Genomic DNA, 25047 nt, shown 5'->3' with positions numbered 1-25047 from the left:
CCCTTGAGGCCCTTGGACAAGTGCTTTGGGTAAGCGGTTATCTTAAGGCAGCCACAACCCTCTCCTGGAGGCAGATTCAGCTGACCTCTGGCCTACAGAATCCTCCAGAAACGCCTGGACACAGGAGCAAAGAGTGTTCCTCTAGCACCACCTCAGATGGGTAGGCTGCAGAGTTAGTTATAATTTTTTTTTTTTTTTTTGGAGAGAGAGAGAGAGAGAGAGAGAGAGAGACAGAGCAGAGAAGGGACAGAGAGAGAGGGAGACACAGAATCTGAAGCAGGCTTCAGGCTCCAAGCTGTGAGCACAGAGCCCGACTCAGGGCTCGAACTCGTGGACCGCGAGATCATGGCCTGAGCTGAAGTCAGTCGCTTAACTGACTGAGCCACCCAGGTGCCCCTGGTTAGATTTTTTTGCATCCTGTTCCTGTGAGGGTGGTGCGGCCTGGTAATTATTTTTAGCCAGTTCACCTATCTTCAACACCATTCCTTTCACAGAAGAATTAAATCATTTCTGATATTGATTTATTCTAACGTATTTGTGCTAGCATTTATTGTGCTAATTAACAAACCCTCTGGTGCTGCTTATCAGATCGCCTTTAGGCCGTGGTCTCTTTCCAGTGCTAACCAACCACCCCTGTGGTATGTATTCCTCATTAGGCTACTCCACAAGCAACCAGGCACCCTTCTGGTGTAGATTAACTGACACTCATATATTTCATACTCTTTTTTTTTTAATGTTTACTTATTTTTGAGAGAGAGACAGAGCATGAGTGGGGGAGGGGCAGAGAGAGAGGGAGACACAGAATCTGAAGCAGGCTCCAGGCTCTGAGCTCTCAGCACAGAGCCTGATGTGGGGCTCAAACTCACGAACTGTGAGATCATGACCTGAGCCGAAGTTGGACACCCAACCGACTGAGCCACCCAGGCTCAGTCTTTAATTTACATTAAATTACAGAATTGACCTTTACAATCTGTATCAGCTCCCCAGCACATGGATGGGGTTCAGGGCCTTCCCTGAAGCCCCTCTGTAAGCAGGAGTCACTCAAAAGTTGAGGAACCACAGCTGTGTCTCCCTCGGGCTTGGTAACATCAGCATAGGGGGTATTCCATCTGTGACTAGAGAGCATGACTCAGTAGGGCACTGGCCACATTCTGGTGAGTTCCAAACTTCAACTCACTTTTTTAAAAAAACTTTGTATGTTTTATTTATTTTTGAGAGAGAGAGAGAGAGAGCACTAGTGAGGGAGGGGCAGGGAGAGAGGGAGACATAGAATCTGAAGCAGGGGCTCCAGGCTCTGAGCCCTCAGCCCAGGGACCAACACAGGGCTCGAACCCATGAACTGTGGGATCATGACCTGAGCCAAAGTTGGGCACTTAACCGGCTGAGCCACCCAGGCGCCCCTCAACTCAATTTTTAACTAAAGAAGTTCCTAGAAGAGCTGAAGGAGAAGTACATCTCCTAGTTGTCTGAAAATGTACCCAGAAGCAACCCTTTTCCCTAACCTGAGGCAACAAAACACATGTGGGGGGGGGACCGTCCTGCCCCACAACGAGCCCCCATTTTGCCCAATCCTATACACCCACTGACTTGGTTCCCCTTGCCTTCAGGGGTTGGTGATGGGGCAATCAGCTTGGGAAGGGCAAAGTCAAGGAGGCTGTGAAAAGACACATACGAAATGGGGATGTGATTGCCTGTGATGTGGAGGCTGACTTTGCTGTCATCACTGGTGAGTATTCACATGGCGGGCCAGTCAGGTCCAGGTCTGCGCTGGGGCCCAAGAATCTGTGTTTCTAACAAGTTCCCAGGAGCTCCTGGTGCCACTGGTCTTTTTTTTTTTTTTTTTTTTTAATGTTTATTTATTTTTGAGAGAGACAGAGTGTGAGTGGGGGAGGGGCAGAGAGAGAGGGAGACACAGAATCTGAAGCAGGCTCCAGGCTCTGAACTGTCCGTGCTGCAGAATTTTTTTTTACCTCAATACCCGGGGTTTGTTGTCTCACTGCTTTGAAGAATGAAGATGTGGACACAAAATGAGCAGCAGGCAATAGTTTATTAGACTATAAGATTACTCTTACTTACCAAGTAAGAGTAATAGGAAAGTCCTCTTTACGGAGAAGGAGCATTCAAAAGTGAATGCCCCAACTATAGACAAGGGTCTTTATTTTATAGGGTTTTGGTCAGCCCCTTGCCTTCCCTCTTGTTTCTTCTCAGGTCCTACCCTTATTGACTGGATAACCCTAGATGCTGGGTGGTCCATTCCTGATTGGCTTGTTTCCATCGTATGAGGGGTGATCTATGGCCATACCGTTCCTTGTGGGTCATAGGTTTTATGGTCGCCGAAGTTGGACACTCAACCGACTGAGCCACCCACACCCCCCTTGGGGCCACTCTTTGAGATGAGTTCTGCTGCTTAGAGGCAGGGTGATGGACCCCATAAGCTTTCCAATTCTATGATAGAAACTTTTTCTGTTCTAGATGTTTCTAACTGGGGAGGCTGTGCCTTGGCCTGTGTGCTGTACATCCTCAACTCATGTGAGGTCCACAGACGTTACCTAAGGGAGGCAGTTGGACCCTCCAGAGCACCTGGGGAGCAGGACTGGGCTCAGGCCCTTCCATCCGTTGCTAAGGTAACACACCCCAGCTGGCCACTCCCTGCAGGAGAGGCAGGGCTTTCAGGCTTTCAGCCCAGGGCCGGGACCACTGCTGCCTGTTAACAGCCAGAGGCAGAGCCTGCCTATGTAGGGGAGCAAAATTTGCCACCACAAAATGTGGCTCTTTGGCATGTGGATTATTTTAGGATGATTATTGTTTGAAAACAGAAGGACTCAATGACTCTGCCGTTCTCTCTTGGGGCCTCAGTTCCCACGGCCCTACTCACTCACCCCAATCGCAGACTCAAACCCACCTCTTCATCCCCTGCTCCTCCTTGAGCCTGAAGCACCTTCTGGGAGAATTTTCCAGAATAATTTGGATCATGGGAAATTGGAGCCAAAGCCCTGACTTGATGTCTAAATCCCAGGCCTGAAGGGACTTGCCCGTGAGCAGCAGCTTCACCTGGGGGCAGGCGGGAGACTGAGAGGGCCGCAAAGCCTGAGAAACCGTGGAGGGAGCTGGGGTGTTTGGCCTGGAGAGGAGAAGACTGGGGGGGGCATGAATGGCTCACACCTGAATGGCTTCCTGGAGGAGGGAGACAGACAACGCCCTCGGCCCCCTGAGAGACAGAAGCAGGCCAAAAGGCAGAGGTCACGAAAGCAGATTCTGGTTCACTGTAAGGAAGACCTTGCCCTCTGCAGAGCTGCCCAGCCCTGCAAGGAGGAAGCCTCTGACGTGGGCCCATGGAGGAGGGGTTCCCGTGCGAGGTCAGGCTGGGCCGCTGACCCCGCGGCCACTCCTAACCAGTCCAGAAGCAGTCTCGTGCACCTGAAGGCCTCACTTTCCTAGCCTGGCCTCCCAAAGGTATGGATCGCTAAATGCAAGACCAGGAACCCGGTCTTTTGTGTCTGCTTTCCCAGCAACCAGCAGAGGGAACATAGTGGTAAATTCTTGTAGAACGAACGAATGAACGACCGGGCAGGCCGATGCAGTGCTTTGTTGGGGCAGCAGGTCCCCAAATCCAGAGGCATCTGAATCACCTCAGGGCATCGTAAACCACAGGGTGCAAAGCCCACCCCAGGGTACCTGACTCCAGAGACCTGAGTTGAGCCGAAGTGGCATTTCTGACATGTTCTGGGTGACCACACTCTGAGACCCTGGGTTACAGGGTTGGTCTGGGGAGAAGCGAAGGCAATCCCAAGGCGGGAAGGTTCCTGAGCCTCGAGCCTGGACATAGCAGCTCAGGTGGGGCGAGTGGTTGTGATGAGTCCCCAGGCAGCCAGGGGCTGAGGCCCAGAGCCCCTCACTTTGGAGAAGCATGTGCATCCAGAGCCCTGTCTCTCCCTCTGTGTCTCTCTTTCTCCCTCCTGCCACCCCGTTTCTCTCCAACACCTCCCTGGGTTGATGTTGTCCCCACTTCACACATGAGGGAGCTGGGATTCCAACAAGGGAGGTGGCTTGCCCAGCTCACCCAGCTAAGAGATGACCTTGGACCTGAGCCTGGGTCTTTCTGACTCCATTCTGTTTCTGTGGCTCAGAAGTTTCCTGGTTCCTGTTAATGCCAGGGTGCCATGTGGGGTTGGGGGCACTAGAGCAGCTTGAAGTGACATTTTCAGGGGAAACGGTCTGCCCCATAGGGGCCCACAGGGCCTTCTGTGTTTTCTTTGCACTTCCTGGATCTGAACTGGAAAAAAACACTCAGGGGGGGCTGCCTGACACATGATTCCTGATTCACACAGACACAAAAGAATGAACCCAGCCAAACAAATTCACAGAGACCAAATGCTTACCCTCTGGGGATGGAAAATTCTCCTTTTGAGTTTCCACCCAGTCCTTCATAAATACATTAATAATGTATCGCTCTTGTAAGGAAAATAAAAGGAAACGTTTTCAAGGCAAAAGTACAAACTCGTGTCTGTTGAGCCCCTCCTCTGGGCCAGGCCAGGTCTGCTCTGAGAGGCAATGGGGTCAGACCCAGGCCCTGGGTAGGGAACTCAGGATCTCCCTGGGGTCACGTGTGGGGACTCATGGAACGATAGAAGTGTGCAGGGCAAGCTGCTGTGGGGACAGAGAGCAGGCACTCAGCTCCCTCAGAGGGCTCAAGAAAGGCTGCCTGGAGGAGGTGGTGCTGAGCTAGGTCTTAAAGGATGAGTGGGATATAAGTAGGCAGGTAAGAAAGGGTGGGAAGGCTCTTCCAGGCAGAGGACCCACATAAGCCAAGGTGCAGGCACACGAAGCAGTGCAGCGTGCAGGGGGAGTAACTGGGATCGTCATGCTAGAGTTCTGTAGGTGGCTCCATGGATGTCCCTGACTCATCGAGAGGTGTGGGCAGAGCTGTGGCCTGAGCAGGTGGTGCAGCTTGATTAGCAGGATGAGGAATATCCCCCATCTCTGCTCTGTGAGTTGCTTGTAAGCAGGGCCTCCCATATTCAGAGACGGTTCTTAGGGGTCCCCTTGTAACTGTAGCAGGTGTGGGCACCAGGCTGAGGAGCCCAGGGAAGGTAGCCACCACCATCTAAGGCACACCCTGCCTGCTCCAGCCCTTGGCTGTGCCTGGGAGTTTTATCTGAGGGCACTAAATGGCTGGAGAGCATTCCCCACACCTTGTCAAGGGCTAAGAGCTGATTGATGACACCTTACAGGGACTAAGGATGGATGGATGGATGGATGGATGCATGGCTGGCTGGCTGGATGCCTGGATGGATGGATGGATGGATGCCTGGATGGATGGATGGATGGATGGATGGATGGATGGATGCCCGGATGGATGGATGGATGCCTGGATGGATGCCTGGATGGATGGATGGATGGATGCCTGGATGGATGGATGGATGCCTGGATGGATGCCTGGATGGATGGATGGATGGATGGATGGATGCCTGGATGGATGGATGGATGCCTGGATGGATGCCTGGATGGATGGATGGATGGATGCCTGGATGGATGGATGGATGGATGGATGGATGGATGGATGGATGCCTGGATGGATGGATGGATGGATGGATGGATGCCTGGATGGATGGATGCCTGGATGGATGGATGGATGCCTGGATGGATGGATGGATGGATGGATGCCTGGATGGATGGATGGATGCCTGGATGGATGGATGGATGGATGGATGGATGCCTGGATGGATGGATGGATGGATGGATGCCTGGATGGATGGATGGATGCCTGGATGGATGCCTGGATGGATGGATGGATAGATGGATGGATGGATGGATGGATGAATGGATGGATGCATGGCTGGATGGATGGATGCCTGGATGGATGGATGGATGGATGGATGCCTGGATGGATGGATGCCTGGATGGATGGATGCCTGGATGGATGGATGGATGGATGGATGCCTGGATGGATGGATGGATGCCTGGATGGATGGATGGATGGATAGATGGATGGATGCCTGGATGGATGGATGGATGCCTGGATGGATGGATGGATGGATGGATGGATGGATGGATGGTTAGACGGATGGATGGATGGATAGATGGATGCCTGGATGGATGGATGGGTGGATGGATGGATGGATTTCTGGCTGGATGGCTGGATTGCTGGCTGTCTGGCCAGATGGATGGATAGATGGATGATACAGACAAGCAGGAACATGGCTTCATCCTGGGCTCCTTTTCTCTTCCAGTACCTTAATCCCACTCTACTTTTCTTTCTAACTTTTAAAAATTGAGTTACATAGAAGAAAGAAGTGCATACACCTTGCATGTACAGCAGATGAATTTTTTTTTAATTTTTTTTTTAACGTTTATTCATTTTTGAGACAGAGAGAGACACAGCATGAACGGGGGAGGGGCAGAGAGAGAGAGGGAGACACAGAATCTGAAACAGGCTCCAGGCTCTGAGCTGTCAGCACAGAGCCCAACGCGGGGCTCGAACTCACGGACCACGAGATCATGACCTGAGCTGAAGTCGGACGCTTAACCGACTGAGCCACCCAGGCGCCCCGAGATGAATTTTTACATACATATACATCCATACAGCCACTGCCAAGATCATGATACAGAACAGTTCTAACTTCCTAGGAGGCCCCTTTCTCCCACCCCACTTTGAACAGCAATATCACCTACCCATGACACCACCCTACCACACACCCTGTGTGAACCAACAGTGACCACCCACACACTCAGCCACTGAGCCCCAGAAGGCATCCTAGGGCCTCTTTCCCTGTTCACAATGAACTAGGCCCCAAGCCCTGGCCTTCTTGTCTCACTTCAGTCCTCTGTCCCTCCTCTCATGCCACACTGTCTGAGCCTGGATTGGTGTCACAGCCTCCAGGTGCTCTGCCTCCAGGTCAAGTCTCCTGTCTTCTGTCACCTCCTCCATGTGGTGGCATCTCCTTGAAGATGGTGTGGTCATTCAGTGATTCCTGGAAATTTTCAGGCAGTCTCCACTGGCCCAGCTGTTCCTTGTGGCTCTTGGTAGAGGCCGAGTGCCAACCAGTTCCAAAGCTGCTGTCTAATCACATGCACCCTGACACCCCAAGCCTCTCCCTGGGACCCAGAAGGATGGGAATGGTGCCAGTGGGCAGTGCGCTAAGAGGAAATGCCCATCCCCCCTCCGGGGACCCAGGAGCACTCCCCCAGAATGAGAGGATATGATCCAATGGAGAGAGAAATGGAAGAATAAATCCCAAACAAAGGGCAGGAAATGCCATTCTAGGCTGGGTAGTCCCTGGGAAGTGGACAAAGAGATGCCTGGAAATGCCCGTGGGTGTCCCTCCCAACTTGGCACCCAGGGCAGGTGGAAATGCAGGCTCTCCCACCAGCTGGGAGTAGAGACAGTTCCCAGGTGAGTTTTGCCAGCACTCTCTCCATTGTTTTGACCGGTTTTCAGTGAGTGCTCCTCACAGCCCCTGGCTTGGCTCCTTCCTGCTCTTTTGTCATCTGACATCCTAGCTGTCTGTCTTCTAGAAAGTCTTTCTTGAGCCACTCTGATAACCAGGGTTGGATGCCCCCTGCTTGGTGCTGTGATCCCCATAGACTGTGCCTGCCTGGTCACTTATCTAGACTATGAACCCCCCAGGGGGGCAGGGACTATGTCACATTCACCACTGTATCCCTGGTTCAGCTCTGGCACACAGCTGGTGCTCAAGGAAACTTTGATGGGTGCTGAAATGAATGAGCAAATGCCTGAGGAGGAAGATGAGAGCCCTTCTCAGTCCTGTCCTAACCTTCCTGTTGTGGATGCCTTGTCTCCTCCACCACCCCTCCCCTCCCGCTTCTGCTTTCGGAGGAGGAGGAGGAGGGGAGGAGAACGTACTGGACTTCTGCCCCTCAGGCACCGTCCTTTCTCCTTTTGCCCACACCCAAGACCCCCTTCCTCAGGGAGAACTTTTCAACCAGAGAGTAACTCATGCTAGCTTTGATAAGTAGTTCTTTGGGACCTTAATTTTCGGAAGGTGAAATGAGGGGGATCAAATCACTTTTTAAAAAATGAGCAAATATTTCAAAGGAAAAAAAGCTCTGGGCTAAAGGCCAGGGGACCCAACCCTGCCAATAATAATTCGCTTCATCTCATGAGCACCTACTGTGTGCCAAGGACCACCCTAGGTGCTTTACTTCCATCGTCTTATTTAATGGAGGCATTACTACTATTATCATCAAAATCCCCATTATACAGATGAGGACACTGAGGCAAGGAGAAGTTAAAACACCTACCAGGAAAGACCCAAGTCAGATCTGTCTGATCCTAAACCCTGCCTGCTGGGCCCAGGGTCTGTTATGCCTAGAATTCGTGATCCCCAAAGACCGCCAGGGAGCCGAGTCTGATGTAAAAGCAAAAGAGCCTTTATTCGAGCTAGCTCGAGCTCAATGCCCTACCTGCACCCTACGCAGCGGTGAGATACAGGGGAGAGAGAGCCGAGTTTCAAAAGGACAAAGGTTTTATTGGGGCCTAGGGGCAGTTGGTGGGGTGATGGCTGTGGCCTCAGCCGATTGGCTGGGGAAGGGTCAGAGTCCTGTTAGGCAGGTGAGCGGGAGGTTACTCAAGGGGAGGAGGCGTGGTCAAGGTGAAGGACACAGAACAAGATGGAGTCGGCTGGCGTAGGCCCGCGCTCTCAGGTCAGGCTGCATTTTCTCCATGGCTCTGCTCCCTCCGGATGCCCCCACATCCACACTGGGTCTTACGGAGAAGACAAGAAGGTGGCTGCAGCAGGGGTTGGTACACGCCCCACAGGCGGCGTCTCAGGAGGAATGGGAGCCTCCCCGGCACAAAAGCCGCGGACGGATGATCCAGAGCTGAGCAGGGGCTAGGTTGCAAGCAGAAGCGAATCTTCAGTGTTTTTAACAAACACTAACTCCAAGGTAGCTACCGGAAGAAACATCCCAAACTGTTCCAAATTGCTGCTTCTCGGGAGCAGGTTTGGGGCAGATGAGAGGTGATACAGGACACTTACTTTTCATTATGAGTCTGCCAGTGGCATTACTGTGGTTAAGCAAAAATTCGTTTTTAAAAAGGAGTCCACGCCAAGCGAAACACTCTTCCTCCACTTGTAAATGTATGTGTTTCTTTCTTTTTCCTCCCCCTCCCCCATTCTATCCCCATCCCCTTGTTTTTCCAGGAAGAAAAAGTGTTGGGCATCCTGGTGCGGCACCCAAGTCCAGAGTGGAGTCTCGGGCGAGGTGGGCCCGGAGGTAGATGGGCTGTCCTTCCACGGCACCCACGCCCAGATGATCCAGAAGCTGGTGGATGTCACTGCGATGGGTATGTGACTGTGCATGTAGAGTGCGTACCAGATGGCCGTGCCTGGAACTAGGAGGGAGTTCCCGGAGGGCCCCGAGCTCCTTTCCACACGGTCCTGGGTGAGCAGCGCCTGTGACTGGACAGCGCAGACGTTGGGGACTGAAGAGGATGTTTCCTCAGGGCTTCCAGTCCTTTGCTTTTCTTCCTAAGTGCTAAGAGGGATTGATTTCAGCCCTCCTCCTCAGGCTTCTTCAGAGCACCCACATGGTCTGCTCTGAGAGTTTTCCGAGGCACCACTTATGGGGACAAGAGTAGGCATGACTAGAGCCATGAATAATCCCAAGGTTAATTAAGAAATAGTAAAAAAAAAAACACACACAAAAAACGGAGGGGGCACCTGGGTGACTTAGTTAAGTGAGCCTTGATTTTGGCTCAGGTCATGATCTCGTGGTTTGTGAGATTGAGCCCTGTGTCAGCCTCCGTGTTGACAGTGTGGAGCCTGCTTGGGATCCTCTCTCCCCCTCTCTCTCTGCCCTTACCGCCCCCCCACTCTCTCTCTCTCAAAATAAACAAACTTAAAAAAAAAGAAATCGTTCAATGTACAAATATGTAGCATATGTTTACAAACCTCTGGGACTTTACTAAAGGTTTACTCACTACCACCACCAACAAAATATTTATACCTCTGAAATGCTTTCTTTTTCAAACATTTTGTTTCCTTGGGTCTTCAAACCTTACGCTTATCGCCATCACCCCTCCTTTCTGTTCCTCACCTCTCTTCACCCCCACACCTCCCGACACCCCCTACCACAGAGCCTGACTCTTGGCCCGCCTCCTCCCCGTATGCTCAGCCCCAGCCTAGAGCCAGAGGCTTTGGCCTCCCTGAATAGGAGGGCGGCCACACTCCTGGAGCCAGGGGGTTGGGGGGTCAGGAGTGTCTAGGGCTCAGGTGGCTCACAGGCTCCTCCTGGACAACTGTAGTCAGCTTGTCCTTATCTCACTCACACTCGTCCAGTGCACGTTTCCCAACAAAATTAGGAGCAGGATCACCGACCACATCCCATTACACTCCCCTGTTGAGCTAATACGGTATCTCGTGCTAGTTCACTGCCGAGCGATGGCTCACTCATCCAGATGGGGTAGTCTGGCTTCCCAGCTACAGCTCCAAATGTTTATTGGGCCTGCTTTGTTTTATTTCCTTAAACATGTCCACTTCAACTCTTTAAGGGGCATTAGTTGTGAAGCGTGAAACACATGCTACAAAAATTACCCCTAGGTTGTCTACTCAATAGAAGTTAAAGCCTAAACGTGTAGTAAGTAATCTGGGATTAACTTCCAGTGCTATTTACACGGCAAAGCCCCTGGCCAGCTAGGGGTGGGACAGTCCAGACCTCCCCTTGTCATTCTGGCGGGGAGTCCCCACCTACAGGTCTGTGCTTCCGCTGGTGTGGCCTCCAGGGCTGACGTGCTCATTGTGATGAGCTCACAGTCCCTCCCATCTGCAACTTCTCACAGCTCACTGAGCCTGTCTCCGCTGTCAGCTTTACTGGCCAGGTGTTCCACACTTACAGTTTTCGGCCCTGACTTGAGACGGCAGAGTTCCGCGTAATGGGGGCCTCTGAGAGCCCGCCCTGGCATTTGTGAAGTCTCGATGACTAGGAGAGAGGAAGCGAGGAAGCATCACTTTGGTAAAGCTGCCATCACTCTTCTGATTCATATTTTGGGGAAAGACACTAATGGGCCTTTGGTTTTGCAATAGTAATAACAGAGTTCTGTTCTGGCATGGAGAAGTTTAAGGCATGACCGTGTAATAGGTTATGTGCGCTGTGGCCAGAAGTTTATGGGATGATGATGACATTGTTTAGGACAGAGGCTGAGACCTGGGTGGAGCCCAGAGAAGGCCGCGAGTGGGGGGTCCTAGTTCTGGAGTGAGACATCCGCAGTAGCCCCGCCCTCCCCCCCGCCCCCCCCCCCACACTGCAGGGAGAAAGGGGCTAAGGTGCAAGCAAGAGCCAGGAATAGGGGCCAGCAGGGACCAGCCCAGGGACCACTGGAGCTCTGAGTTCCAGGATCCAGTTTTCAGCCATTTCCGTTCCACAGGATGATTCCTGGTCAAGCCTTTCATAAAGTTTGGCTCAAGTTTCTCCTAGTGTTGGCTGTGTTTTGATAAAGGGCCTGTGTCCACATCTAGGGTGACTGGGTGAGCATGCCTATGGCCTGGAGAAGCCAGTTGCAGTGGGGAATGGTGGGGCAGCCTGGGGTAAAGATGGGCTGGAACGTCCCCCGGGATGGATTCATGGGGCAGGTGAGCATCTTGGGGCACTTCCAGGAATGTTAGAGGGGGATCCTGGCAAGCAGTGTCTGGGATGCTCTCTGGATATTCAAGGGCAGGCTGGAGACCTTGGGCACATCGAGATGCACATGCCCCATAGACCCTACAGGAGGTGGGACTCAAAGGCAAGCAAGCCAACCAATAGAGTCAGGGTTCCTTAGACCCCTGCTGTCCTATTGCTCATCTGGGCAAGACATTCCTCTGAATTCATTTCATGCCCCTAATTGCATGGGCCCTGCTGATGGCCAGCCCCACCATTGTCCAGTCCACTGCATTCTGCTCCTTCCTGCCCATTCCATATGGGTTTCACTGCTCCTCAATGATAATTCCCAGATTCAAGAGACCACCGCTCTAGGCAGGACGGAGAAGATGTGGCGTAAGAGCAGTTCACATGGACTCAATGTATGTCAATGATGTGCTGTGTCTGCCAGAAAAGCCAATGCATCGACAGAAGCACAGTGAGGTAGTGGTGCCTGGGTGGCTCAGTCGGTTGAGTGGTTGACTTTGGCTCAGGTCATGATGTCACAGTTCATGAGTTTGAGCCCCACTTTGGGCTCTCTGCTTTCAGCACAGATCCCACTTCAGATCCTCTGTTCCCCTCTCTCTCTGTCCCTACCCCCTCACCCTCTCTCCCTCTCTCTCAAAAATAAACATTAGGAGAAGAAGGAGAAGAAGAAGAAGAAGAAGAAGAAGAAGAAGAAGAAGAAGAAGAAGAAAAGAAGGAGAAGGAGAAAGGGGAAGGAGAAGGAGAAGGAGGAGAGGGAGGAGGAAGAGGAGGAGGAGAAGCACAGTGTGAGGTAAATGGTCCCTTTCTCCTCAGTGCAGATCAGACAGGCTTGGTCTCACTTCAGATCCAAGCATCACATTTGAAGAAGTAAGTTTTGTTCAGGTAAGGTTTAGGAAGGTGAGAGCTTAAAGCCTGTTAAATGGAGGTAGGTGACTTAAATTGCCATCTGTCAGAGACTGGCTGGATGCTCACCACTTCTGTTTCCCTTTCCTGAATACATAGGAAAATTACATTTCCCATTCTCCCTTGCAGTTGGGTTGGAGCATGTGATTGGAATCTGGCCAATGGAATGTGAATAGTAGATATCAATCACTTCCAGACTTGGCCATAAATGCCCCGTGAGATTCTTTTGGTGCTGCTTCCCCCTACCTGTGTGGATGGAACAGTACCCCAAGATGCGGGAACCTCTTGATGGAAGGATTCTGAATCACTGCCATCACTTGGATGAAGATTTTCCAGAACTGGCAGCCTCTCATTGGACTTTGGATGAACAGAAGACAAACTTTTCTTGTTTTAAGGCACTATGATTTGGGGGGGGGGGGCGGTATATTCATTACTGCAGTATAATCCAGCCTTGTCTAATACAAGCTTGCAAGGTTTAATACTGAGAAGTAGGATAAGAAAATTCTCTTCAGATGCCAGTACTGGAAGGACCATGTACTCCAGGGGCACAGTTCATGTGCTTTTTTTAAAAAAAAAAAAATTTTTTTAACATTTATTTATTTTTGAGACAGAGAGAGACAGAGCATGAACGGGGGAGGGTCAGAGAGAGGGAGACACAGAATCTGAAACAGGCTCCAGGCTCTGAGCTGTCAGCACAGAGCCCGACGCGGGGCCCGAACTCACGGACCGCGAGATCATGACCTGAGCCAAAGTCGGCCGCTCAACCGACTGAGCCACCCAGGCGCCCCACAGTTCATGTGCTTTAAGGCCAGTGGGGAAAGTGGTTCCACTTTGGCTCATTAAGAGTTAAGATTTTCTGACCAACCCTGGAACGACTTATCTCGGGTAGTAGCAAATTGGTGTCATTGGTGGTATTCAGAAAACTGGACCATCATTTGGGGGAGAGGGGATATACCTGGGATAATTCATGGAGAGCAAACGGGATATCATGACCTGTATGGTGCATTCCAGCAATGATATCTAACATATAATCTAGCAGCGTCCTTCTGAGAGTTGTTGAATGAAAGCAAATGGAATAAAAATCCCACCATTTCTCCAGATCATTGGGTACTATTGTGACCTCCAGGTGATTGCCATCAAAGGCCATTGTCTTGCTAGATGAATTCCAGGAATGGAGGCTGTAGGATCGCCAGCTTCAAGCAGCAGATTTTTCAGAAAAGCAGTGAACCAAGCAGACCACATTCTGGCTATCTTGGCTCTACCAGCCAGAGGGAATGCGGCAGATGCGGCTGCATTCTGTGCTGAAAATTTCTCCCACTCTTGTCTGGCCAACCCACAGACCAATGTATATAAACAGGAAGATGAGCCCTCATCTTGCTAAGCAACACTGGTGAATAAAAAAGGAATCTAATGGCTCTGTCACCTTCCGTCCAAACCAGATGGGCCTTTTCCTCCATCCATTCTCTCAGGAGAGAAAGGAGTCTTAATCCCCAATAATGTCCTCACTTAGTCTGTTTGGAAGAAGGATCAATTCTTGCAGAAAACTTCAGGACTCCCGGAATCTGACCCAGAGAAGGATTAAGTGACCAAAACCAAATTTACATTTTAATATGATGCAGTTAATCTTGAGCGATAAACACATAGCCTGCCACTGTTGAGAAGATGCTAAAACCTAAAAGGGCTGGTCAACAAATGTGAACCTCCCCAAACAAAACCCAAGAAGTGAGGACATCCCCAAGAGATGACTCCAGCAGGTCTTTCTACTTTGGCACTCTTCCATGGTGAGCGGGGTGGTCTCTCTCATCAAGCCCTTCCTCACTGTGGGGGACAGAGGGAGTGATATTCTCCAAATCACAAGGCTGGACTCTGTCCTCAAAAGGAGGAAAACAAGTTAAGTCCCAGAGTGGATTTGTAACGATGTGCTATAGAGCTGAAGACACATTATGAATCTCAAGAGGAGAGAGAGAAGACCCAACTTCACTTGAAGGCTCCATTGTTTTTGGCCACTGCTGGCTGACCAAGGGAAAATACCCTAATTTCTCTGACTTTTCTCTAAGAAAACCAATCCCTGGATCTTCCTAACTCCACTGGGTATTTCAAGAGCCTTCTAGATACCCCTGGTGTTGGAAGACCCTCCCTCCCCATAAAGACTGCAGCACACTCCAGCTGTGGCTTTTTACTTTGCTTTATTTGCAGACTCAAGTTTGCTACGTAAATCCATTGCACAGTTCGGCACACACATACTTGGCATAAAAGGGAGGACCGTACAAAAATACAACTCTTGATAGTAAAAGGAACCACCCTCAGCTCATCCCCGTCCATCCTCCTAGTGGGAACACCCATGTTTAAGGTCAAAATAGGGGGAAATTTGGCATGAGGAGGCATGGAGGTCTCAACCAGTTCCATTGCCCCAGTAAGATTCTGGGCTGGGGCCGGGTGGACTTTTCTTGGCAGTGTGGCCTTTCTGCCCCTTTCAGATCTGGTCACTGCCTCCTCCAAGAAGGGGAAGAGAAGCTCCCCAGGTTATGGGAGGCCTTCCATAAGGAGCTAGAGTAGAGCTATCCAGTCAAAGCCAAAGCCACTTCCCTGGGACACATCCAACCTGGGGTATCTGCCTCTGGGCACCCCTGATTAGAGAGTAAGCAACTCAGGGTAAATCCACCTCTTGGAAAGGGATGGGAGGAGAGTCAGAGAGATCTAGAGGATGTTCTCCTTGGCTCTCCTTTTAGCAGATTCCATAAATGTTCTATGGATGCCAGCTTGTGTCTCCCTGCCCCTGGTCCCTCCCCAAGCTTGAGTCCACCTAGCCCCTTGGCAGTGAGGAGCTTGAATCCCAGAACTCCAATGGAAGTCAGAGTTGGCCCCAGCCCACTGACCAGGAAATCTGAAGGACTAGCATTTCTGTAAAGGTGGGCAGATCCTTGGAGCAGCAAGAAGTTCTTCTGGTCCTTGGTATGTTCACCAGGGTGGAGGCTCAACATGGTCGGGCACAAAATTGCAGGAGAGATGAGACTGGTACTGAGCTTCCCAGGACAGAACAGAAGATGGCGGGCAGTACCCTGGTCTACATATGGCCCTACAGACCCACTATCACTCTCCAGGTGGTGAGGTGAGACGTCTGGCAGACGAGCAGTGCTGGAGAACAAAAGAGGCAGGGCGAGCCCGGGGCCACCTCCTCTTCTTGTCCCAGGGGCTATTTAAACCATTATGGAGCTTAACCCCAGGCCTTTGGGCTGAGAGATGCCAGAGAATGAGTCTCCGTTTTGTTTTGTTGTATCTGAGAACTCGGAGAGAATGTCAGGGTCCTCTGTGAGACTGCTAAGACACTCCACAGGGCGTGTGGCAGGGGGCTGAGGTGGGGACTGGGGGGAGGGGAGACAACTCTGCCAGTAGTCATATAACCTTAGCCTCAGTGTCTTGGCACAGAGCTGTTATGGAGACCCTGGCATGTTAACGGTGAACACATGCATGCTTGCACGCACGCGCACGCGCGCGCACACACACACACACACAAACACATAGGGTTCCTGGCATCTGCCTCTGGTGCTTCTGGGCAAATGGAAACAGAAAAATAATTAGAACTCTGTGTGTTGGGAACTCGGTTAGACACACTGGCTTTAGGCCTCTGTCCTGGCCCTACGCTTCAGGACTGGCTGTTTAAAAGGGCCACAGACATGGCCCCAGGGAGCCCTGGGGAGCCCTGGGATTTGTCTTCCATCAGCCCTGGGGCTTGTAGAATCCACTCACCTTTCCTGTGAAAGTGAGACATGCCCTTCACTGCCCCCCACCACATGCTCCCAGTGCCTGACCGCCTCCCCATCTCCCTTCTCCCCTCCAGCCTCCAGGGAGGTCATCTCCCTTCCGACCCCTTTGTGGGGTGGGGCTCAAGTGTTAATGATGACAATACAGCTTCGTGTGTCATGTCCTCAGGAAACACCCGTGCATTTGGACAGGTGTCATCGGTGACAACGGCCCTGGAAGGTCCTGGCAGGCGTGAACCCAGATCCCCACCCTCATCTCCCAATCCCCCCCCCCCCTCACGCTCTGCACCCTCCCCCCCTCCAGCCTGTCTCTGTGAACTTCCTGGAGGTGACAATTCACTGTCTTCCTCTCCCCAGAAGCCGGCCGCAGACGACTCCCATCAGCTGATGGGGGCTTATCCCCACTGGGCTCAGCAAGCTGGAGCAGGCCCCCCGGGACCAGAGAGGTCTCATGGCGGCCCAGGCCCCCATCGCTCCCACCTGTGCTTGGCCACGCGGGCAGCAGGCGGCGGGCAAGCTCAGGCCTCACTTGGCCCCACACGGCGGGACCCTGGCTAGGCCAAGCCGCCCGCGGGGGTCCCGCCCGCTCCAGGCGAGTTCGGGGTCTGGAAGGTCGAGTGGAGCCTGGTCAGCAACTCAGGCTCATCGCTCTTCCCCGAGGCGTCGGGGGTGCCCGACGGGTAGGCCTCCCTGGCCCGGCCGGTCCTGGCGCAGGTGAGGAAGGCCAGGCAGGCCCCGCGCAGGCGGCCCAGGTCCCTGTGGGTGGACTCGCTGACGAAGCAGTACAGCACGGGGTCGGCCACGCAGTTGAAGCTGGTGAGGAGCAGGGCGAAGTGGTAGGCGTTGAAGACGGCCCTGGCGAACTGGCAGCTGGCCTCCCAGAGGCTGCGCACCAGCAGCAGGGTGTGGTAGGGCAGGAAGCAGGCCAGGAAGATGACCACCGTGCTGAACACGAGCCGCTGGATCTGGTCCTTGCGGCTCTTCTGGGTGCCGTGGCTGCGGCGCACGGCCCGCAGGATGCCCTGGTAGGAGGCCAGCAGCAGGCACAGCGGGAAGAGGAAGCCCACCAGGAAGCGGTAGTAGTTGATGCCGCGCTGCCACGGCTCCAGCGGGTAGTGCTCGAAGCAGACGCGGTGCCGCTTGTCGTCCTCCACCACCTCCTGGTGCCTGAGGAAGTAGACGCTGGTCAGCAGCTCCTTGGCCCAGATGAGCGCGCTGACGCCCACGGCCGCCTTCAGGGTGCGGAACTGGTGGAAGCGGAAGGGGTGGGCCACGGCCAGGTAGCGGTCGATGGAGATGCAGCACAGGAAGCCCACGCTGATGTAGATGTTCTCGTAGAGGAGGATGCCGCACAGCTGGCAGGACAGGTCTCCGTGCGACCAGTTGTCGTGCTGCAGCACGTACTGCAGCCAGAAGGGGAGCGAGCAGATGTAGAAGAGGTCGGCCACCGTCAGGTTGCACAGGTACACGCCCAGCTCGTTCCGGGCCTTGATCTGCAGGTAGCCGAAGTAGAGGGACAGGCAGTTGGCCGGGAAGCCCACCACCAGCACCGCCACATAGACCACCGGGGCCAGAGTCTGGTGGATGGTGTGGTCGATGGGACAGCTCAGCGACGAGTTCTCAGTGACGTTCCCCATCTTCGGGCCTCAAGGGGCCTCGCCCCTCATGGGCTCGGGGAAGGGGCCGGGCTCTCTGACGCCATCTTGCTTGCGGGATGTGGCTCAAGCCGGTTCAAAGGCTGGGCCTCCTCGGTGGCGGGGAAGTCCCTGAAAGCTGAAGGCGGGAGAGGCTTAGGGTAACAGCAGCTCACATTTCCGTAGCACCTACTGTGTGCCAGGTCCCGTTCTAAGTGCCTCACCCGATCGAGAAGACGGACCGGCCTCAACTCAACTAGACTATCCCAGCGGGTTGTACACCAGGATACTAAAATGTGAAAGGTGGTTTGGGCCTCCTTGTCCCCCTTCCCTGGCCTCCCGTCCCTTATTTATTTTCCTGGTCCCTCGGGGCAGCAAGCAAGGCTAGGAGCCCTCGTGAGCACAAACCCTCCAAGGGAAGCTCAAGGTAAAGTTCAGTTCCGACCCACGCACGACAGTGAGGGCTCCAGCCATTCTCTACGACAGCACTATGCATCCGTCACATCTTTCCTGCTCCAAGACATGTACCAGGGCAGTTAACACTGAGGTCACGGCCCCTCCTGGGGGCCTCTCCAGACAGCAGGGCCCAACCCTATCACGTCCTCTTGTGCTCTGGCAAAAAACAAAGGCCGTGCTTCCCTCAGGCCACTGCCTGGATTCCCGGTGCTCCCCAGGAGGTGCTCCCTCACCTCTTCTCTGGAGAACTGAGGGCCCAGCGCAGGGAACAGCACAGGACGGGAACCAACAGAAATGAACACGAGGCCGGGGTCAGCCGCTTACAGGCCGGGCAAGTCATTTACCCCTTGTCTCAGTTTCCTCATCTAGAAGGTGGGGATAGAAGCACTCACCCTCAGGGGCAGTATCAGGGCCACATCAAACGATGGATGTCAAAATGCACGGCATTGTTTTGCCAGAGGGAAAGAGGCCGAGTCAAAGATGGTATTTGCAAGAAGTTTATCGTGTTGAGAATTTAAGAAAGAAAATGCTATTGCTCTATTTACAGATACATTAGAACAAAATAGAATAAAAATTGTTGTTGTAAGCCTACTTTATAAATTATCTGATATATATATATATACACACGTATATATATATATATCAGATATATATATACGCACAGATATATATATATATGTATATATATATATATAATGAAAAGCCTGAGCTCCTCTATTGATTAAACACTCCTGGTTCCAGTGAAAAATCTCACTGTGAGTCTAAATCAGGATGTTTCAACTTTTTGCTTGTTTGTTTAACAGTCATCCTCCCCGGGGGCACCTGGGTGGCTCAGTCAGTTGAGTGTCTGACTCTTGATTTCAGCTCAGGTCATGATCCCAGGGTTGTGGGATCAAGCCCTGCATCGGGCTCCGTGCTGAGCGTGGAGTCTGCTTAGGATTCTCTCTCTCCCTCTCTCTCTCTCTCCTCCCCCTCTTCCACTCTCACTCTCTCATGCTCTCTCTGTCTCAAAGAAAAAGAAAGAAAGAAAGAGAGAAAGAAAGAAAGAAAAGAAAAGAAAAAGAATTATTCTCCCAAAGACCCTCATTAGACATTTTTCCCCCAACCACCCCCTTTCCATGAAATTTTAATACCCCATATGTATTGCATATCTCTTTGTGTCCTGTAGCCTTTTGGAGGGTGACAAATCATCGTAATAGCTCAGATTTTTTTCACCCCCTCCCCCCCGGAGAACATACAGTCTTATATGGTTGCAAATTCTGAATGAGTAACATTCGAATTAAGCTGTTTTGAAGTATCAGCAAATCAACCCTGTCCTTTGCATGGTCTCTCAACAATAGTCAATCTGGGACTCAAGGACCCAGAAGGGAAAAGCCTCAGAGTCTGCCCCCAGCCACCTCACCGCCAGCTGACCAGGCCCCCTTCCACCGCCATCTCCCTCCTGCAGCTCTGTTGTGGCTCCTGCCTGGCCTCTTGCCTCTAAATGGGCAAGAGATGGTTCTGGTCCAAAGCTACCCTCCTCACCTGGAGTCCCTGGGACTCCTTGGGGCTCCCCCCAACCCCACCCCAGCTCTCCCCTTCATGCTCCTGCCCATTACCCACATGGAAGGCACAGCCATCTTTCTAAATATAACCAGGTCTTCTTCTTCCTTGCTTAAAACCCACTGAGATGGCTTCTTATCACACCTACAGTAAAGCCCAAACTCCTTACAGGACCTACAAGGCCCAGCATGATCTGGCCCCGACTCCCTCAGCCTTGCCCACCACCACCACCCTCTGGCGACAAAGGCCAGCTCTCTGCGCCTCAGGCCCGAGGAAGGAAGCGTGGGCAGGAGGACCCAGGTCTGCCTACTCCATGTCCCCCCTCCTGGCCAGCCAGTCCCCACCTGAGACTCACTCTCGAACTCTCAGTCTCCAGAAGGCAGGACTCCCGTCAGGCTCACCTCTCCACCCTCTCCAGGACACAAGCCCGGAATCTCAGTGATGGTGGCGGAGGGGAGTGCTTCTCGCTGTTTTTAATTGTGGTTAGATATATATAACATAAAATGTACCATGTTAACCATTTTTAAGTGTACATTTTTAAGCGGTGTGAAGTACATTCACATGGTTATGCAACCATCACCACACCACCCGTCTCCAGAACTTTCTCATCTTCCCAAACTGGAAAACTCTGTATCCGTTATACCCTATTCCCATTCCCCTATACCCCATACCCCATTCCCCTCACCCCCCAGCCCCTGGCAAGCTCCATTCTATGAATTTGACTCTGAATTTGACTATGCTAGGACCTCGTGTGAGGGAAATCATTTGGTGTTTGCCTTTTTGTGTCTGGCTTATGTCACTTAGCAAAATGTCCTCCGGGTTCATTCATGGGGTAGTATATTGGAGAATTTCCTTCTTCCTGAAGGCTGAACAACACTACGTTGTGTGTATGTACTGTGTTTTTGTTTTCCCACTCATTTGTCAATGAACATCGGAGTTGTTTCTATCCTACCTACTGGCCAGTGTGAATAACGCTGCAATGAACAGGGATGCCGAGGATCCGCTTGAGTCCCCATTTTCAGTTCTTTGGGGTGAACACCTAGAAGTGGAATTCCTGGATCATAGGACAGTTCTATTTTTAATTATTTTGAGGAACTGCCATTCTGTTTTCCATAGTGGCTGCATCATTTTACATTCCTACCCACAGTGCACGAGGGTGTTTTCTTATTTTTTGCTTTTTGTGGTTTTTTTTTTTTTTTTTTTTTTTTTTGGTTTTGCTTATATGTTTTGATGGTGAGAGGAAGGGGGATAGGAGGCAGATGAGCCCTGTGACCCCTCAACTCTGCCCACGGCCGGTGAGTCAAACTTTGGTTCCACTCACCCTCCACTTGCCGGCCCTCCTATCCCTGAATCCCAAGCCCACGCACAGTTCAGCTGGCTTACATATGAGGTCAACAGCCGGACGCGTCCCTGAACTGTCCCCAAGAGCACTCACCCAGGACAGCCCCGTCTCTAGATTTACCTCAGGTTCTCCAAAGTCCAGATAAAGTCCACCCGCAGGAAGATAAAATTCATTCATAAGCACAGGCCCCCAGATGCCCCCAAAACAGGGCAAATGAAGCCATCGTGAAGAAAAACACGTCCTGTCGGGTCTTTGGAAGGTTACCAGGCTGAAGCCTATTGTTTATAAGTGGTGAGTGTATATATGTGTGTGTGGCGGGTGAGGGGGGAGCTGGGGCAATGGCTTGTGGCTTCCTCTTTCCTAGGCCAACAATAAGCGAATTCTGGCAACCAAAGTAAAAAATGTTCAAGCGTGCAAGGCAGAGAAGAAACATTTACTATGTTTAGGTTAAAACACCTCCTACGTTCCCTTGTAGCGAAAAGTGGGTTTGGGTGTTCCAGAGCCGCAGTTTTCATATTTAGGTGCATCTGAGTCACCTGGAAGATTTGTTTAAAACAGATTATTGAGGGGCGCCTCAACTGGTTAAGTGTCCGACTCTTGGTTTCGGTTCAGGTTGTGATCTCGCAGTTCATGAGTTCGGGCCCTGTGTCGGGCTCCGTGCTGACAGTGTGGAGCTTGCTTGGGATTCCCTCTCTTCCTCCCTCTCTGCCCCTCCCTCGCTCATACTCTCTTCTCTCAAAATAAATACATAAACTTAAAAAAAAAAACAACCTTATTGAAATTATTGAGCCTTACCTACCGAATGTCTAATCCAGTGGGTCTGAGGTGGGGCTTGAGAATTTGCAACATGCTCCTATGTGGTGTTGGTATGCCAGCCCGCTGACCACACTCTGAGTAGCAAGGCACTCAAAGCTCTAGAAAGTCTGGGATCTGAGTCCTGATAAGGGGCAGGATAAGTATCCTGATAACTCGAGTTCCCAAGCTGGGAGGCAGAGGTAGCTGTAAGGGGAACTTGACCCAACAGAACCCTTGTGGGCAGAACCAGGATGCAGCCTTTGGGAGGTCAACAGCCTGATTCACTCTCTCAAGAAATAGGGACTGGATCTGTCCGGGTTCTTACACCTCATATTTGCAAAATCTTCTGCAGTTTACAGAGCATTTCACCTCTGCCCTCTCACCCATCTTCACTACAGCCCTGTTATTTTCCCCATTTTAGGCAAGAGGACACTCAGGGATGGAGTGGCTTGTCCAAGAGTCCAGTTCCTCTGTGTTCCTCCCACCCTCAGGGAGCCTCCAGTCTCATAAGACAGAACAGCACGCACAAATGACTACCACTCGAGGCAGCGCACGGTGGTACTGTGAGCCCCCCTCATACTCACGTTTAATTTGGTTTGTTCTTTTCACTCCACACACGGCCTCTGTGGGACAGCCTCCCTCGGTGGTTTCAACCCCATCTGCACTCTGATGACTCCAGGCCTCCCACCAGGTGGACAGTGGACATAACCAGCTTCCCGCTGCCTCACAGGACGTGCTCCATGATGAGGCCCAGCCCCCTTCCATCATTTTCTGCACTAATGGCCTCTTGGAAGGGGCATCTCTACCTGTGCAGATGAATGGCCTTTGGCTTCTTCCCTTATCTTCATCCAAAGCATCCAATTAGTTACCCAGTTCTACCATTTTCAACTCCTAAATATTTCCCACATCAATCTCTTCCTCTTCATTTCCTACACCAATGCCCTAGATTGACTTGGTCAAGACTTCACCCCCAGCATCGGTACAACGGCCTCCTGTTGGATTTCCTAGCTCCATCTGACCACCCTTAAAGCCATCCTCTAAACCATCCATGCAACCATGCTTTCGTGCATCCATCCATCTGTCCATCCAGTCACTTATTCATTCATACAACAGACACTTATTGAGTATCTATTGTATGGAAGGCACTGCCCTAGACACTGTAACTTAGTGAAACTCAAGTTGCTTTTACTCATGAGACAGCGGAGAAGACGAGTGAGACCAGCTCCTAAGGAGAGCACAGGACTTTAAGGGAGCTCATGGGAGGTAACCTGACCCAGCCAGAGAAGCCTTCCTGAGCGGCAAGTCAGACTAAGACAGAAGAAGGGGGAAGGGCTACCCAAGCAGAGGGGAGTTTCTGCCTGTGGAAACAATGTGTGCAACAGGCCAAATGTGAGAGAGACAACGGGCACGTTTGGGGAACTGAGAGTAGCTTGGCATGACTGGGTCTAGGTATGAGGAAGCATGGCCAGAGAGGAGACAAGAAGGAGCTACAGAAACTGACAACTAATTAGAAGGGAGGTAGGGGGCAGGGACCCTAGTCAGGGACAAATCTGAGATGTTCCTTAGTGCTTGGTCCTTATAAACTCTCAAAAATTATTTGTTAGGTGGGTGGATAGGTGAATGGGTGGATAGATGGGTAGGTGGATGAGTAAATGAATGTATGAGGAGGTAGATGGATAAATGAATGAGTGAATGGGTAGACAGATGGATGAATGGGTGAATGGGTGGGTGGATGGATATGTAAACAGCTAGATGGTGGCGGGTGGCACCTGGGTGGCTCAGTCGGTTGAGCGTCCGACTTCAGCTCAGGTTGTAATCTCACAGTTCGTGGGTTTGAGCCCCACATCGGGCTCTGTGCTGACAGCTCAGAGGCTGGAGCCTGCTTCTGATTCTGTGTCTCTCTCTGTCTCTCTCCCTGTCCCCTGCTCACTCTCTGTCTCTATCTCTCAAATAAACATCAAAAATTTTAAAAAAGTATAGCTAGATGGGTGAGGGGTAGACAGATGGATGGGTTAATGGGGAGAGAGATGGATAGATGGGTGAGTGGATAGGTAGATGGGTTTGAGGTTGGGTGCTGGGACAGTGGGGTATCATCAATAGAAATAGGAAAGTAAGGAGGAAGGATTACTGGGGTTTCTTCTTCAGAAGCCTGGCATCTGCTCAAGCCTCCGGAGCTGGTCAGAGGGTCCAGCTTTTGCACCCAGGTCTTATCACAGCCAACCTTCCCTTCTACCAGTTCCTGAGGACAGGTACCCCCAGATAGAAACTCCACCTTGCCAGGAGGGTCCCTTCTCTACCTGCTGTCCATAAGAAACTTCCTCCTCAAAAATCAAGGGACACACTGGATGCAAAAGTGTTCTGTGAATGGGAAAACCTAGATGGAATAGAAGAACCAAGCCACATCGGCCGAGAGGGCTCGACATGCCAGGCACATTTCCGCACATTCGCTCCCTTTCAATACCACTCTCATCAGTGCTCATTTGACAGGTGAAAAAACTGAGGCTCAGAGCGATGAACCAACCCGCTTAGGATTCCACAGTTACGATGTGGTAGGCTAGGTTTGGAGCTCAGACCGGCCCAAACTCTGTGAACATGAACTCGGTGTCATGTCCCCTTTCTGTCTATCACGGTGATCTGTGAGCAACCACCCTCCACCCCCAGGCTTCGCCAAGCTCCGGTCCTCAGATGCCACCAGGAGGGCCACCGGGCTTAGTCCCGGGCCTGCTCCCCTGCACCCGGCAGATGTCTACCGGGTCACCCATGTCCTCAGCACCCAAAGTGCGCCCAGTCCGTGGTGACCCGAGGGACAGGGGGAGGGGCAGAGAATGAACACAAGGAGTCTCTGCATCTACCTCAAACGCTTCATCATCCAGCTAAGAAATCCACGGACTATCCACGACACAACCAACCCCTGAAAGCAGATCTTTCTACAAATGCTCGTCGGCACGGAGAAAGGTCTTCCAGGACCTTAACGACCAAGAAAAATTAG

General features: G+C 51.9%; 2 protein-coding genes across 6 annotated transcripts in view; one reads left to right on the top strand and one right to left on the bottom strand.

Moving 5' to 3' along the window:
• Positions 1-9645, top strand: part of DGLUCY (D-glutamate cyclase) — a 74370-nt gene extending 64725 nt beyond the window's left edge. Inside the window, 4 exon segments of the mRNA XM_025919379.2 lie at positions 1608-1726; positions 2473-2624; positions 9165-9197; positions 9199-9645. Coding sequence (XP_025775164.1) covers positions 1608-1726; positions 2473-2624; positions 9165-9197; positions 9199-9315 — 421 coding nt within the window. The 3' untranslated portion in view covers positions 9316-9645.
• A 5052-nt stretch (positions 9646-14697) lies between these two features.
• GPR68 (G protein-coupled receptor 68) overlaps positions 14698-25047 on the bottom strand; it is a 30109-nt gene continuing 19759 nt past the window's right edge. For all 5 annotated transcript variants that reach the window (XM_086709018.1, XM_086709015.1, XM_086709019.1 and 2 more), the window contains one exon: positions 14698-18062. In XM_086709018.1, coding sequence (XP_086565144.1) covers positions 16844-17926 — 1083 coding nt within the window. In that variant the 5' untranslated portion in view covers positions 17927-18062 and the 3' untranslated portion in view covers positions 14698-16843. The remainder of the gene's footprint in view (positions 18063-25047) is intronic.

This window comes from Puma concolor, chromosome B3, assembly GCF_028749965.1.
Source record: "Puma concolor isolate L17-30 chromosome B3, mPumCon1.1.hap2, whole genome shotgun sequence".
Lineage (NCBI taxonomy): Eukaryota > Metazoa > Chordata > Mammalia > Carnivora > Felidae > Puma > Puma concolor.
The sequence above is the reverse complement of the archived record's forward strand: the minus strand, read 5'-3'. Positions and strand labels throughout refer to the sequence as shown.